General features: G+C 36.4%; 1 protein-coding gene across 1 annotated transcript; it reads right to left on the bottom strand.

Annotated features, from left to right (window-relative positions):
* Positions 1–2,888: 2,888 nt before the first annotated feature.
* On the bottom strand, positions 2,889–11,838 carry trhr2 (thyrotropin releasing hormone receptor 2). The gene is made up of 3 exons (XM_073850829.1): positions 11,453–11,838; positions 9,297–9,714; positions 2,889–3,584 (listed from the first exon to the last, which is right to left on the bottom strand). The coding sequence occupies exons 1-3, from the start codon at positions 11,836–11,838 to the stop codon at positions 2,889–2,891; spliced, it is 1,500 nt and encodes a 499-aa protein (XP_073706930.1).
* Between the last annotated feature and the right edge of the window lie 4,160 nt (positions 11,839–15,998).

A 15,998-nucleotide genomic window follows, 5' to 3' on the forward strand; every position in this document is an offset into this window, starting at 1 on the left:
TGGTGAAAATACTAATGTTCTAATACTTTTGGCCACCACTGTAATTTGAAAGCAGGTTTTTTTTTCTCTCTATACTATGAAATTCAACTGAGCCCAATTTTGTTTTGGACCCCACTGACTTTCATTGTACAGATTAAAACTGAAACATTCTTCAAAACATCTTCTTTTGTGTTGCACAGAAGAAAGTCATACAGATTTGGAACAACATGAGGGTGAGTCAAAATGACTTTTGAGGGAACTATCCCTTTAAGCAAAAGTTTGGACTCACTGGAATACACTACATTATTTATTTCCCAGATTTTTGCTCTGACATGCATTCTGAGTCAGTCATAGTTCCGTCAGAGGATGCCAAACGTTTGATATTTTTAGCTGATTTTAGAACACATATTGTTTTCATTTGTCATGCTTCTCCTAGCAATGAGGCGTATGTTTCTACGTGCCTGTTCAGTTTCTGTTGTTTTTGTCAAAATGTCTTGAAAGTCTGGTGGTGTGTGATCCAGAGCTATTCAGTGTATGATGCCTAGTTTTTCCTCTGTAACCATTTACAAAAGTCGGCAAGTGTATATGATACCTGTTTTAAAATTAGTTCAGATTTTAAAGGCTGTGTAGGCTATTACAGTGGGGGAAATAATTATTTGATCCCCTGCTGAAATGATCAGTCTATAATTTTTATTTAACAATGAGAAAAATCCAGAAAAACACATTTCAAAAAAGTTATAAATTAATTTGCATTTTAAAGAGTGAAATAAGTATTTGTTCCCTTATCAATCTGCAAGATTTCTGGGTCCCAGGTGTCTATATACAGGTAACAAGCTGAGATTAGAGCACTCTCCTAAAGGGAGTGCTCCTGATCTCAGTTTGTTACTTACTACAATGGTTACTACCACAGAATCAGTCAGATTCCAAACTCTGCACCATGGCCAAGACCAAAGAGCTGTCCAAGGCTGTCAGGGACAAGATTGTAGACCTACACAAGGCTGGAATGGGCTATAAGACTATTGCCAAGCAGCTTGGTGAGAAGGTGACAACAGTTGGTGCGCTTATTCACAAATGGAAGAAACTCAAAATAACTGTCAATCTCCTTCGGTCTGGGGCTCCATGTAAGATCTCACCTCATGGATTTTCAATGATCATGAAAACGGTGAGGAATCAGCCCAGAACTACACGGGAGGATCTTGTCAATGATCTCAAGGCAGCTGGAACCATAGTCACCCAGAAAACAATTAGTAACCGACCATGCCATGAAGGACTGAAATCCTGCAGCACCCGCAAGGTCCCTCTGCTCAAGAAAGCACATGTACACATGCACATGAAGTTTGCCAATAAACATTTAAACCAAAATCAAGCTCTTTGGTATCAACTCAACTCGCCATGTTTGGAAGAGGAGAAATGCTACCTATGACCCCAAGAACACCATCCCCACCGTCAAACATGGAGGTGGAAACATTATGCTTTGGGGTGTTTTTCTGCTAAGGGGACAGGACAACTGTGCTGCATCAAAGGGACAATGGACGGGGCCATGCACCATCAAATATTGGGTGTGAACCTCCTTCCCTCATTGAAAATGGGTTGTGGATTGGCATTCCAGCATGACAATGACCCAAAACACATGGCCAAGGCAACAAAGGAGTGGCTCAAGAAGAAGCACATTAAGGTCCTGGAGTGGCCTCGCCAGTCTCCAGACCTAAATCCCAAAGAAAATCTGTGGAGGGAGCTAAAGCTTTGAGTTTTCAAATGTCAGACTCAAAACCTTAATGACTTGGAGAGGATCTGCAAAGAGGAGTGGGAAAAAAACCTTCCTGTTGGCCAACTACAAGAAAGTCTGACCTCCGTGATTGCCAACAAGGGTTTTGCCACCAAGTACTAAGTCATGTTTTACGAAGGGGTCAAATCCTTATTTCACTCATTAAAATGCAAATCAATTTATAACTTTTCTGAAATGTGTTTTTTCAGGATTTTTTCTTGTTGTTATTCTGTCTTTCACTGATCAAGTAAACCTACCATTAAAATTATAGACTAATAATTTCTTTATCAGTGGGCAAACGTACAAAATCAGCAGGGGATCAAATAATTATTCCCCACTGTATTTACCATACCAGGGTTAGTTTACCAAAAGATGAAGATTCTGTTATTAATTACTCATCCTTTTGTTGTTTTCCAAATCCGTAAGACCTTCATTCATCTTCAGAACACAAATTAATGATATTTTTGATGAAATCCGAGAGCTTTCTGACCCTGAATAGACATCAAGTCAGGGATGCAACTGAAACATTTTATGACCCAGAAAGGTAGAAAGGACATTGATAAAATAGTCCGTGTGACATCAGTGGTTCAACCGTAATTTTACGAAGCTACGAGAATACTTATTGAGTGCAAAGAAAAAAAAAAAACTTTAATCAACAATTATCTATTATCTATTATCTTCATCTTCAGTCTTCGAAGCACGTTCAGTATTGTTTTAAAGGGTTTGGAACGAAATGAGGCTGAGTAATTAATGACAGAATTTTCATTTTTGGGTGAACTATCCCTTTAAGACTAATTTGTGATTAGTTTTTTTTCATGGGCGCTGTTTCAGTGTCATTTTAGTCTACATGTTTAAGCAGCAGCAATATGAGATGTTAAATGTTCCTTCAAAATAATATTTGTAACAAATCAGTCAGCCCTAGCTGAAGCTCTAGCACTAAGATGCATGTGATGCTGGTGCTGACAGCCAAAGGGTTCCACTTGTAAATTATGAGGAGAGAGTGGCTCCAGTCTTGCCACCTCCCCTAAAGAGTGTGGATGACGCCTGCTAGTAAATACAAGTTTTGAATTCCAAGATCTGGATTTAAAATGAACAACAAGGCTCTAGCGATGAATGAAATATATACAGTATGCAGTGGAGTGATCTATACAATGCTGTGATTTAACTTTGTGTCATTCTGTTCTGCTTCCCCCAGAGTAGATTTGAATTCACCTTCGGCTAGTTGTGTCTGCTCTGTGTTGCTCATGTCAGCGATAATATCCTGAGCGGTATTATCGCTTTCCTCCATTATTTTCCCATTATCATTAATCTTGCTCATGTCCACGTTCTCCACTGTAGGCATCTCCTTGTTAGCTGAGCTTCTCAATTCATCAATGTTGCAGTTTTCAACTGCGTTTTTCTTGAAGTTTGGCTCAATCTCATTTTTTACGCCATCACTATTTAGCTTGTCCATATTTTCCTTGTTGTTCGCCATACCTTTGTTTGGTTTCAGCTCAGGAGTGACTGAAACGGTTTTCTTAGGTGTGCCATTGGTGTTGCTGCAAAGTCGGGGGTCCCTTCCAAGGCTGTATCCGCTCTGGAGCATGGAGAGCGTCCGCTGGTGCACGTCTTCCCTACGGCAGCGGTACAGCCCACGGAAGGCCGAGCGAAACTTCTGGGACATCAGGTTATAAACGACAGGGTTGATCGCACTGTTGGCGTAAATGCAGATTCTGCAGAAGAGCAGGAACCAGGCATCCAGGTATGGCGTGCTCACGAAGGAGTTAATGAGAACCAGGGTCCTATATGGCATCCACAGCAGGGCGAAGAGCACAACCACCACTGCAAGCATCTTAGTGACCTGAAAAGGTAAGAAATTATAAAAGTACTACCTTCTGATCACTCAAAGCTTTCATATGAATTCAGAAGACTTCTATTTCTAAGTATTTCTGACAATAACAGCAAGCATGTTCCTCGTGGTCACATATTGTACTATTTTTTAACAAGTTGTGTTCATGCCATTAACAGTGTGAACAGATGTTCATGTGCCAGTTTAACCTTCGTCTTTTGAATATTTTCTTTTAACGATGTCACAATGTTCATATAGCAACATAAATCCTGACTTTTGACAGGCTGTGTGCATTTATAAACAGCAACAGATAAAAAGAACTTCATTTTCTTGTGCAGAAAGAGAAGGCTGATAGCATTTTCTTGTGCAGAAAGAGAAGGCTGATAGCATATACTATGAAATTCAACTAGGTCTTGTTTTGGACCCCATTGGCTTTCAATGACTTCAATTTAGATTCAGCTTTGTCATCACAGCTGTCATCACAGCTGTTTTTTATGCATCAGAAAGAAATATATTTATGCATTTTTTAAATAAATGTTATGTTTTCAGGACAGAAAAACAAGCTTTAAATTTAAATATTGGGCTAAAAGCTTAAATTAGCTGTAATGTAAATATAAATTCATTAACACATACAGTTGCAGTCAAAAGTTAACACACACCTTGCAGAATCTGCAAAATATTAATTACTTTACCAAAATAAGAGGGATCATACAAAATGCATGTTATTTTTATTTATTACTGACCTGAATAAGATATTTCACATAGAAGACATTTACATATAGTCCAGAAGAGAGAATAATAGTTACATTCATAAAAATGACCCTGTTCAAAAGTTTACATACACTTGATATACTGTGTTGTTACCTAAATGATCCACCGCTGTTTGTGTTTGTGTGTGTGTTTTTTTTTTTTTTTTTGTGAAAGTTAGCTGTGAGTTCCTTGTTTGTCCTTAACAGTTAAACTGCCCGCTGTTCTTCAGAAAAATCCTTCAGGTCCCACAAATTCTGTGGTTTCCAACAATGACTGTATGATTTCACGATTCATCTTTTCACACTGAGGACAACTGAGCAACTCATGCAACTATTACAGAAGGTTCAAACGCTCACTGATGCTTCAGATTGAAAAACAATGCATTAAGAGCTGGGGGTGAACTTTCCCAATTTGAAGATCAGGGTAAATTCAACTTATTTTGTCTTGTGGGGAACATGATTCTGTAGCTTCTGAAGGGCAGTACTAAATGAACAAAACACATTCTGTTCAAAAGTTTACATCCTTGGCTTTTAATGCATTGTTTTTCCTTCAGGAGCATCAGTGAGCATTTGAACCTTCTGTAATAGTTGCATATGAGTCCCTTAGTGTAAAAAGATAAATCTCAAAATATACAGTCATTGTTAGAAAGGGCTCATATACACAAAAATTCTGAAAAACCAAAGAATTTTGGGGACCTGAAGGACTTTTCTGAAGAACAGTGGGCAGTTTAACTGTTCAGAACAAACAATGGACTCATGAACGACTATCACTAAACTAAAAAAAACAGCTGTGGATCATTCAGGCAACATCACAGCGTTAAGAATCAAATGAATGCAAACTTTTGAACAGAGTCATTTTATTAAAATAAATTTAGCTATTATTTTCCCTTGTGAACTATATGTAAATGTCTATTGTGTGAAATATCTTTTTCAGGTCAGTACTAAAAAAAAAATAACATGCATTTTGTATGATCCTGTATGACTGTATTTACTGGAAAATGGTGGCTGACTGCGCTTTGATAATTTTCAACTCTTTAAAACGTGTTCAAAACCATCATAGGTCACTTTAACAATTTTGTCAATCTATGTTCGATTTTTTTTTAGAAAAAATCATCCTTGTCTGGATCTCATAAGGAAACAATTGCATTTTACATTACTGTTGCATTAAAACAAATGAAGTAGTCCATGGCATATAAACAAAGGGAGTGGTGGAGAGACAACAAGACAAGATGTGCTCAAACATCTTCCATCAAACACCAGTCAAACATCATCTTTGTGTCCCTGGTGAGGGTTCACAGGCAAACACTGCTGAACCCCTCTGAGAAGGGTGGAATATATCCACAGCATGTTTTGTCTGTCAAAGAAAACAAAGCCGTCCTCCCTAGTGTGTCCTCACTCATTTCAAGCGACAAATACATACTAAAATTCGTCCCATTAACATTCACAGGGACTCCTATGGGGTTGGAGCGTATTCATTGTCTCACGCTAGAGATAGACAAGCGGTGACGGAGACCTTCAATAATAATGACAAAATTGTCTGCACAACAAAGCATCTAATTGAAGCCGTGTGAGGCTGGGAGGAGCTCCTTTAATTAACAAAGCAGGAGATAATGACTGCATGACTGGCAGTGACAATTTGAATATGCATTTGAAATATCTGGTTATTGTGATTGCTTATCAATGGAAAACAAGGTCTTAACACAGCACAAACAAAGCCGGCTGCTACTCATGATTAGGTTAAATAAAGGGGAGCCTCTACTGTAGTGATGACTTTATCAGATTCATGGGAGAGATAACTTCACTCAACCACTGCGGTAGCACAGCCATCTTCAATAGTATTGAACTTTATGAAATTTGCAGATGAAGTGATCAAAGAGCTGGAGGTGCGCCGTAACCGAGGTACAAAAGTGGAAGAAAGGGAGCCGCTCTTATAACCTCAAAGAGCATAATCTCCAGGAGTATTAAGCATACTTGAGTGAACATCACAAATCATATTATGCAAATGTTCCGCTCAAGTGGGGCACTCTTGAATCTTCAAGATTTTGATCTGGGGCGAACGTGAGCATCTCCGCACACACATAAGTGCACTCATCGTAAACGCAGGGACACGTGCATGTAAGGTCACTGAATGGTCTGAATTTCCTGATATTACCCGCTCTCACCTGTTTAAACGCTCTGAGTCTGTCATTAAATTCATTAGATCTATATCACTAAACTATCATTAAAGTCTCAGAACTACTAAGTTTATCTGGTAGGGTTATTAAAGAGAAGTTCACTTCCAGAGTAAACATTTCCTGATAATTTACTTAACCCCACGTCTTCCAAGATGTTTATGTCTTTCTTTCTTCAGTCGCGAAGAAATTATGTTTTCTGAGGAAAACATTCCAGGATTTTTCTCAATATAGTGGACTTCTATGGTGACCAACAGGTTGAAGGTCTGAATTGCAGTTTCACTGGCTCTACACGATCCCAGCTGAGGAATAAGAGTCTTATATTGTGAAAAAAAGAGAATGAATTGCTTCAATTGCCCTGACTATGCGATATGCATGCGCTTCTTCACAAAGTATGCAATCATGGTTGGAAGGGTCATGCGTAGTTAGTTCTTCGTCTGTGTACATCGGTTCAAATAGGTATTTTCCTTTTCTCCCCCAACTTGAAAATCATCAAACGTCACTGTTTTACCTTTTTTTATGTAAAGGGCGATTGACTTTCTTTGCACGTTCGCTTTTGTAAACGCTGGGTCAGTACTTCCGCCTACGCCACGCGTGACCTTTCCAACATGATTAGGTAATGCGTGAGGTCAGGGCTGGTGTAGGACAAGCAATTGTGGTTAAAAGAATATAGATTTACATTTTTTTTTAGAAAATGGCTGATCAATTAACTGTGTAAGACCCTTATTCCTTGGCTGGGCTTGTGTAAACTTTAAAGCCTTTTGAAGCTGCATTGAAACAGTTTGGACCTTCAAACCATTGGCCACCATTGAAGTCCACAACTTCAGAAAAATCCTGAAATGTTTTTCCTTTATTTCCTTTATTTCTTTTCGACTGAAGAAAGAACGACATGAACATCTTGGATGACATATTCTGGAATTGAACTTCTCCTTTAACTTACTAATACTCAAAATTCTTGGTCTTTGTATGACTAAATGCCTTTTGTGTTCTCACTGCCTGCATAGATCATACCTCTAATGTCTATGATCTATCACAGAGTCTGTTATTCCACAGTCACAACACAGCTGTGGCTGATGCAGTGACGGTAATGTAGACCCAAACAGTACTCTGATGGTCCCTAATGCCTCTCTTCTGATGAGATAGATCCTGATGATCTCGTTTTATGATGATATACTGCCATTAAGTACACTTTCACATGATAAATAATGAGCTCAGATGTTTGGTCTGCATCCATATATGTGTTTATTTGCACAAATGAAGGTGTGCAGATATTATTGTGCTTTATATAGAAACTCCAGACAAAAATGACTACATTTAGGAAACATTTAGTACAAATTACTATCACTTTGACGCTAGCAGTAAAAAGATTTGGTAATGGTTCCAACATGTCACCCAAACAGACTTTTTCTTATGTAAAGTACAGCTGGAGCTCATTCACTATTTAAAAGTCTGCGTGTTTAATTATGCAATGTCATATAAACAGCAAGTAGATAAATAAGGTAACATTTAGGAATCAGACATAGCCAAAAAAATGACTGTGGACTATATAATGGCACCTAAATGAGTGACTCTGATTCAAAGCTGTGAATTCTTTTGACTGAATCATCAATCAAAAGAATCTGTGCCTAGGAGTGATTTGTTCATGAATCAGACACCAAGGCTTGTGCAGTGTTAGTTGTTGCGTGCATTTGGATTTATTTGATCCAAAATACAGCAAAAACAGTAAAATTGTAAAATATCTTTATATTTAAAATAATTATTTTCTATTTGAGTATATTTTAAAATGTAAATTATTTTTGTGATCAAAACTTTCAGGATTCCTTGATAAATAGACAGATTCAAAGATCAGCATTTATCTGAAATAAAAAGCTTTTGTAACATTATACACTATACCATTCAAAAGCTTGGAGTCAGAATATTTTTTTTTATTCTACTCAGCTGTTTTCAACATAAAAATAATAATAAATGTTTTTGAGCAGCAAATCAGAATATTAGAATGATTTCTGAAGGATCATGTGACTGGGGTAATGATGCTAAAAACTTACAGAAAATTACCGAAATAAATTACATTTTAAAATACATTTAAAAAGAAAACAGTTATTTTAAATAGTAAAAATGTTTCAGAATTTTACTGTGTTTGCTTTGGATCAAATAAATGCAGGCTTGGTGAGCAGAAGAGACTTCTTAAAAAAAACATTAAAAAACCTACTGTTCAAAAACTTTTGACTGGTAGTGTAGGCAGGGGCGCCGCTAAGGGGGGGTAAGTTAGGACAATTCTAAGGGCCCACGCCTTTTAGGGGCCCCCAGAGATCTGCTTTTGTGTGGTAGGGGGGGCCCAACCTCATATTTTGTCATAGGGCCCAAAATTGCGAGCGGCGCCCCTGAGTGTAGGTATTTATAAATATTTTCTTACTTTCTATGCAAAATTCTAGGCAGTTGGCTTTTACAAACTAAAATGCAACCGAATGAAATATTATATTAAATAATAATTAAATAAAGTGTTGACTTGATTATCTAAATTATGGCAATTAAATGTGCCTACTTTAAACACTATTTTAATCTCCACCAATAAAACATCGACAGTCCTCTCCTCACAAACTGACATTTAGAAGAGTGAAACATTATTCTCATAAAAAAGAGAACTGACCTTTCAAAAAACAAATGTGAGATAATAATCATAAGGTACGGTACATGAGGGAAGAACTGCCCCTCGTTTGCCCTTGCCTGCAATCTCAGTGGATATCAAAATGCGGAATTAATTGTCTAAACACAAACTTCCCTGACACACACAAACACACACGCACCTGTTTTCGGGAAGAAAGCGCGCTCTTTGGCCGTCCCTGGCGACCCGCTTTTCCGGCGTCTATTGGTTCTTTGCAGCTCCTCCTGAGAGTGGGAGCGGTTATGGTACCCGAGTCCGGTGGGTGGGGCAGAGGATTCAGGTAAAGGATTCGGGCGATGAGACCGTAAAGAGCGATGGCCAGAAGCAGCGGGATCACGTAGAAGATGGCGAAGTCGATCAGGTAAATAGGCAGATAGAGGTCTCGAGAGACGCGGTAGCCGCACTGAACACGACCGTCAGGGTTCACCTGGATGTCCACCAGGAACAGCCAGAGCATACAGTAAACACAGGTGAAAGCCCACACCCCAGCAATGATGCGTTTAGCTCGGGATACCGTGCAGACAGTTTGAGCCCTCATTGGGTGACATATAGCGATGTATCTGTGAAACAATAAAAAAATTTATGTTTATTATTTAGTTAAATATATTTAACCTAGTATTTCTTAATTAAAGACATGGAGCCAAGACTATAAGCATAAATTCTTTAATGAAATTAGTGTCTAGATTATATATTGCGTTCCAGCAACAATTCGTCTTTTTAAATTTTGTATTTTAAAAGCACCATTTATTTCTATATAAAATAATACAAATATTACAAGAACAAAATTTAATGCTAGTTTCAAATAATATAAAATATAGCTGTTAAAATCCGATGTAGGGCAAATTGGTGCCATCTGGTGTATGAAATAAAATCAAGCTATAAAGTAAATTTTATGGGTCTGGCTTCCTCTTATTCACGTTTAGCCATTTTTAGCTATACAAAACAGCTGGTTTTGCTGCTTAATAGCGCAAATTGGTGTGTCTTACCATATTATTTTAATGTATTATCTTAATTATGAACACACTGGCTTGTAGTGCTATCATTTAATGCACATTGTTATTCTTTTCATCATTTCCCTATAGTGTGTTTTCATGATGCATCATTAGTCGGCCATATTGGCGGCACTGAACGTAAACAGTGCCACTGATCTGAACGAAACTTGCATATTTAGCTTATTATTGCTGCTGAAAATGGTCAATTATTGTCATGTTTTGGGCTGTACTAATCAGTCAGACCGGAAAAAAAAAAACATTTGGAGTAATATAGACTGCCAAAGGTTATAAGAAATAAAGGAAAATAGTGCAAAAAATTGTCTGAGGAACAAAAGGCGCTTGTGGTTGGCCAAACTGAACCAGGATTTTCAGAGCAAGAATTTCGACAACATTCGTGTTTGTTCTTTCTGGTCGGGTAGGTAAAATATTAGGCTAATATCTAAATTCTGAACAAATCGTGACAAAAGTGCAAACCCTCTATAGAGGCTAATTAACTGGAAGTTTCGCCAAGAAGTTTACTTCCGTGTTGAAAAACAATGGATATTGTGTTGTGTATTCCCTAGTTGCTTATAAAAGTACTTTCAGACGTAAATACTTATAATTGGTTTTACATTTGGATATATATTTAGACATGATCAAAGATTACTTGATTTCATATAGCAAATGCCACAATGCTTCCCAAGTTTAATACCTTTCCAATTAAGTCAAACTTTTGTGATTTTTTTAATTTTTTTAAACTTATTTTCATATTATAATATATACAGTCTTTTTATTATAAACTCGGTGCCCAGCTCTAAGCCATTTAAAGGAACAGATCACCCAAAAATGAAAATTCTGTCATTAATTACTCACCCTCATGTCGTTCCAAGCCCGTAAGACCTTTGTTCATCTTTGGAACACAAATTAAAATTGTGACTCTGGACCACAAAACCAGTTTTAAGTAGCACAGGTATATTTGTAGCAATAGCCAAAAACACATTGTATAAGTCAAAATTATAAATTTTTCGTTTCGTTTATGCCAAAAATCATTAAGTTATTAAGTACAGATCATGTTCCATGACAATATTTTGTGAAGTTCCTAACGTAAATATATCAAAACTTAATTTTTGATTAGTGATATGCATTGCTAAGAACTTCATTTGAACAACTTTAAAGGCGATTTCCTCTATATTTAAAATTTTTGGCATCCTCAGATTGGAGATTGGTATTGGAATGACATGAAGGTGAGTAATAACAGAATTTTCATTTTTGAGTGAACTAATTTTAATTTTAATTGTATGTTACTTCCTTTCATTTTAGGTCTTACCTTTCCACAGTGAAGGCTGTGATCGAACAGGAGGACGCATTAATACCAAGATACTGAAAGTAGGTGATGCCCAGGCACCCAGTCTGCCCGTACACCCAGGTGGCCATCAGGCTCTCTGAGATGTTCGGCAGACCCGCGGCCACCAGGACCATCAGGTCTGCCACGGCCAAGCTAACCAGATAGCAGTTGGTGGGTGTACGCATGTGCCGCGTGGTAAGAACCACCAGCACGACCATGATGTTTCCCACTATGCCCACGCCACATACCAGCAGCACCAGGAACACAGATACCGTTTTATACTCCAGGGACTCGGACACGGCGTCCCCGGACCCCACCAGGGAGATGTTGGTGGGGGTGTCCATTCTGGAGCTCACATTTTCTTGCATGATTAGTCCTCTTGGTGTGAGTATTTATAGGTGGATGAGAAGGAAAACAAAATTGAATCTGTTTGATGGTGTATGGAAAAAATAGTCTATTGATGTTCCTTTCTCTTATTAAGTATGTTGTTTAATTTTCTTGGCTTTATCAGCATAATGACATTCATCTGCTGACCGCAGCCCATTATTTCTTCTGTAACAGTATCCTTCCATTAAAAGCTTCGCATTGAAATCCAGAGGCTAATTTTTTTCCCCACGTTAATGCAAGCGTCCGTCCAAATCGATCACTCTGGAATAAAAGATTGCAGAAGTCAGCGGGGAAAATGCAAGTCTCAATCACTGTTAAGAGGATTTCATAGCCGTCTGTTAATTACTAAATAACAGTCCATTTCATCTGGTGAAAAAAAGATAAGGCAGCACACAGACGTACGCTGAGATGGGAGCATCACATATTAAAATAACATGATGCAGACACACTTCCTATTTGTTCTCTTTACAAATATTCCCATAACACTTGCTCTAGTAAGGATTTAACAGACTTCCTCTGAACATTATTGAGACAGGATGAGAAGCTTTTAATTATTCAAATGAGACATTTTAAGTGGTGTACGCCGATAAGTAGGAAGAATCACAGAAAGACTTAAAGCCACACAGCTGCTGTGGCAAATGGCATGTTTAATATCCAAAGATCTTCGAATTATCTCACAAATCTTCGAATTACCTCAATAGCTGTTTTTCAGTGTATAGGCTACTGCACAAAAAGACAGTCATCATATTGTAAGAACTCAATGTTTACCACAAATATTCTTTGATAACGTATTTCAACATTAATTCTAGTGTTTCGAAATCCATTAAAGCCACTAAATGAGGCCAAGACGCTGTTCACAGGAGCTTGAAAAATCCAGACATCTGTTGCTCTTTTCAACCGTCTCTTTGCCTTGTAAATAAGACTGCATTGCCTCTCGGGGCTTCCCTAATAAATTGAGGTGGACACGATCTGAAAAGTAATTTAACTCAATCCCGACTTCCCAACCCTGCAAAACCCTGCTCGGACTTCATCTTACTCTATTTCATATTCCGTTATTACTCCTCTGGCAGTGCAGATATGGACAAGAGCACTGCGGTTTCCAATCATGTAAACTGAAGAGGAACACAAATGTGTGCGTGCGTGTGTGTGTGTTTCTATGTTTAGCAAGCTGTCTTTGCTTGAATTAAAAAATAAAATAAAATACATGATTATTTTCACATAAAGGAATGTTAGTAAGAAGCACTATAATATTCTCCAGTCACGAATATAAAGCAGAGCTCTACCTTGTGTTTAATTCAAAAATGTTCATTGATGGTGAGAGTCAGATGTGCTGCTATGAAACGGGCTGTCATTCACATTTGTTTAGCTCTCCTAATTGACTGTATCACTACCAGAATTCCAAATCAGTAGAACGCTGAGGCAAATAGCACGGCTGTGTCTCAAAACCCTAGTAAGCTCCCTAACTAGACAGCATTTTTGGACGCGCAGTATCGGTTCAAAAATGCTACATGTCTAAAACCGCTGTCTAGTTAGGAAACTAACTAGATTTAGGACACAGTCTGCTCAGTCCGTGAGAAAATCACAATCTCTCTTATAAATTTGTACCTGAACAGGAAAGCAGATGTTTCATTATTACTGGAAATATTCATAGTTCGAGTACGAATAGAGAATAATTTAGCACATTTTTAAAGCAAACATTTTAAGAAGTTGTTTAAGCAACATCCATTTTGGCGCCTTTAAGATTACGTGAACTTGAGAACATATTAATATACTTAAAAATATATACGCTCAAACGTTCAATTATCTATTTTAAAATATTCATAATATATATATATATATATATATATATATATATATATATATATATATATATATATATATATATATATATATATATATATATAAACGTTAGTAAACATTCGCAACCGATCTTCTACCTGAGCAGCTTTAAATATTAAAATATACTTGAACGAAACAAGCTATAAGAATTTCAGTCTTCTAAAACGCGCATCTCTTTAACCATTTGTTTAAAAAAAAAAAAAAAAACATTATAAGCTAAAAGTGCATTTTACACACACATACACAAATAACACTTAGGAATTAAGTTATGATTTAAGAAATTTGCGTAGTAGGCTATGCAAACTGACATCGATAACTTCTCAAGATAGAGAATAAAGCGTCTCCTACCAGACATCATTCTTGCAGTTTGGAAGCAAAACAGCTCTCATGTAGTGTCTGCAGCTGTAAACCCCAGATGAAAAACAAAATGCACTGATATGAAGTATTTGACATGACGAGCAAATAATCTGATCTTGTACAGGAGCGCTAGTAAATGCACTCTTAACTGTAAGTCTTCTTAACTATAGGTCCCTTCATTGCAATAGCGCACCCCAGTGGAAGAGCTCGCCGGTAATTCGTGCGTGTCTTGGGTGATTTTTAAGGAACACACACTGGTTGTAATTAAATATGTACTCACAAAATGTTCCACCACTATAAAAATGTACATTTTTACATGATAAAGCTGCACGGTACGTTCTATTAGTAGCCTAATAAAAGCTGTTTGATGGCGAACTTTTTATGATTTTCATTTTAAAACCCTTTTCCATCTTTCTTTTGGTTTTGTGATGACTCTAAAACACATTAATTAATTATATTAAGTACACATTGTTTGTATTTTCTTCAACTTAGGGGTGAATTCAGGTTGTTTGGGACAATTTACCCAGTCATGTGCCCCAGTTTACCTGAATTTACCCCTAATTATTTAATAGGGTCAGATATTTTATTCATAAATGTAAAATGTTCATGATTAAACCTCTATTTTCTCTATCATTTTATATCATTTATGTTCCTGTCTGACCCCAGTATATAAATATCCCCTTGTGTATGAATGTACATTACCAGTCAAAAGTTTTTGAACAGTAAGATTTTTTTAAAGACGTCTCTTCTGCTCACCAAGCCTACATTTAATAGATCCAAAGTATAGCAAAAACAGTCAAATTTGGAAATATTTTTACTATTTAAAGTAAGTGTTTTCTATATAGATATATTTTAAAATGTAATTTATTCTTGTGATATCAAAGCTGATTTTTAGCATCTTTACTCTAGTCACAAGATCCTTCAGAAATCATTCTAATATTCTGATTTGCTGCTCAAAAAACATGTATTATATATATATATATATTACAACATGATTAACCATCGTATACATCATATACATTGTATACAACCAAAAATACTACAATTACTATTAAAAGTTTTTACTAAATATTCACACAATTTTTCTTTCATGTATTACAGTAAACCCGTTTGAAAAAAAAAAAAAGATTGTAGGGCACTATTGTTCACAATTTTGAAACTGAAAGTTTTGGACTTATTTTTTCATTGAAATAAATGTTTTTGTTATTGAACCGAAAGTTCAGAGTACAAAGCACAGAGAAAAAAAAGTACCGCTGTAAACCTAGGGGAAGTACAGATACTACAACATGATAAACCACTTCATTGTAGAGAAAATACTACTATTATTACAAGTTTTTAAACTGGATATTCACACAATTTTTTTTTTCCATGTATTACAGTAAACCTATTTTTGTTTGCCAAAAAATATAAGGGTTTAATTTTCATTTGATCTTTCAAAATAAATAAATGTTTAATGCTGAAAAAAAAAATAAAGATGCTGAAAAAAATAAAGATCATGGGGTACTATTGTTAAAAATTTTGAAAGTTAAAGTTTTGGACTAATTTTTTTGCTCAAATAAATGTTTTCGTTGTTAAACAGAAAGTAAAGTATACAGAGCACCCGCCACCCTCAAAAGCTGTAAACCTAGGGGAAATACCTATATTACAACACGATTAACCATCTAATTGTAGAGAAAATACTACAAATATTATTAAAAGTTTTTAAACTGAATATTCACACAATGTTTCTTCCATGTATTACAGTAAACCTCTTTTTAAAAGGGTTTAATATTAATTTGATTCAAAAGAAATAAATGTTTAATGCAACAAATACAAAGATTGTAGGGCTGAAAAGGATAAAGATGCTGAAAAAAAGATCAAAATTGTTCAAAACTTTGAAATTGAAAGTTTTGGACTTTTTTTTTCACTGAAATGTTTTCGTTCTTAAACAGAAAGTAAAGTACCA

Source organism: Garra rufa, chromosome 11 (assembly GCF_049309525.1).
Source record: "Garra rufa chromosome 11, GarRuf1.0, whole genome shotgun sequence".
NCBI lineage: Eukaryota > Metazoa > Chordata > Actinopteri > Cypriniformes > Cyprinidae > Garra > Garra rufa.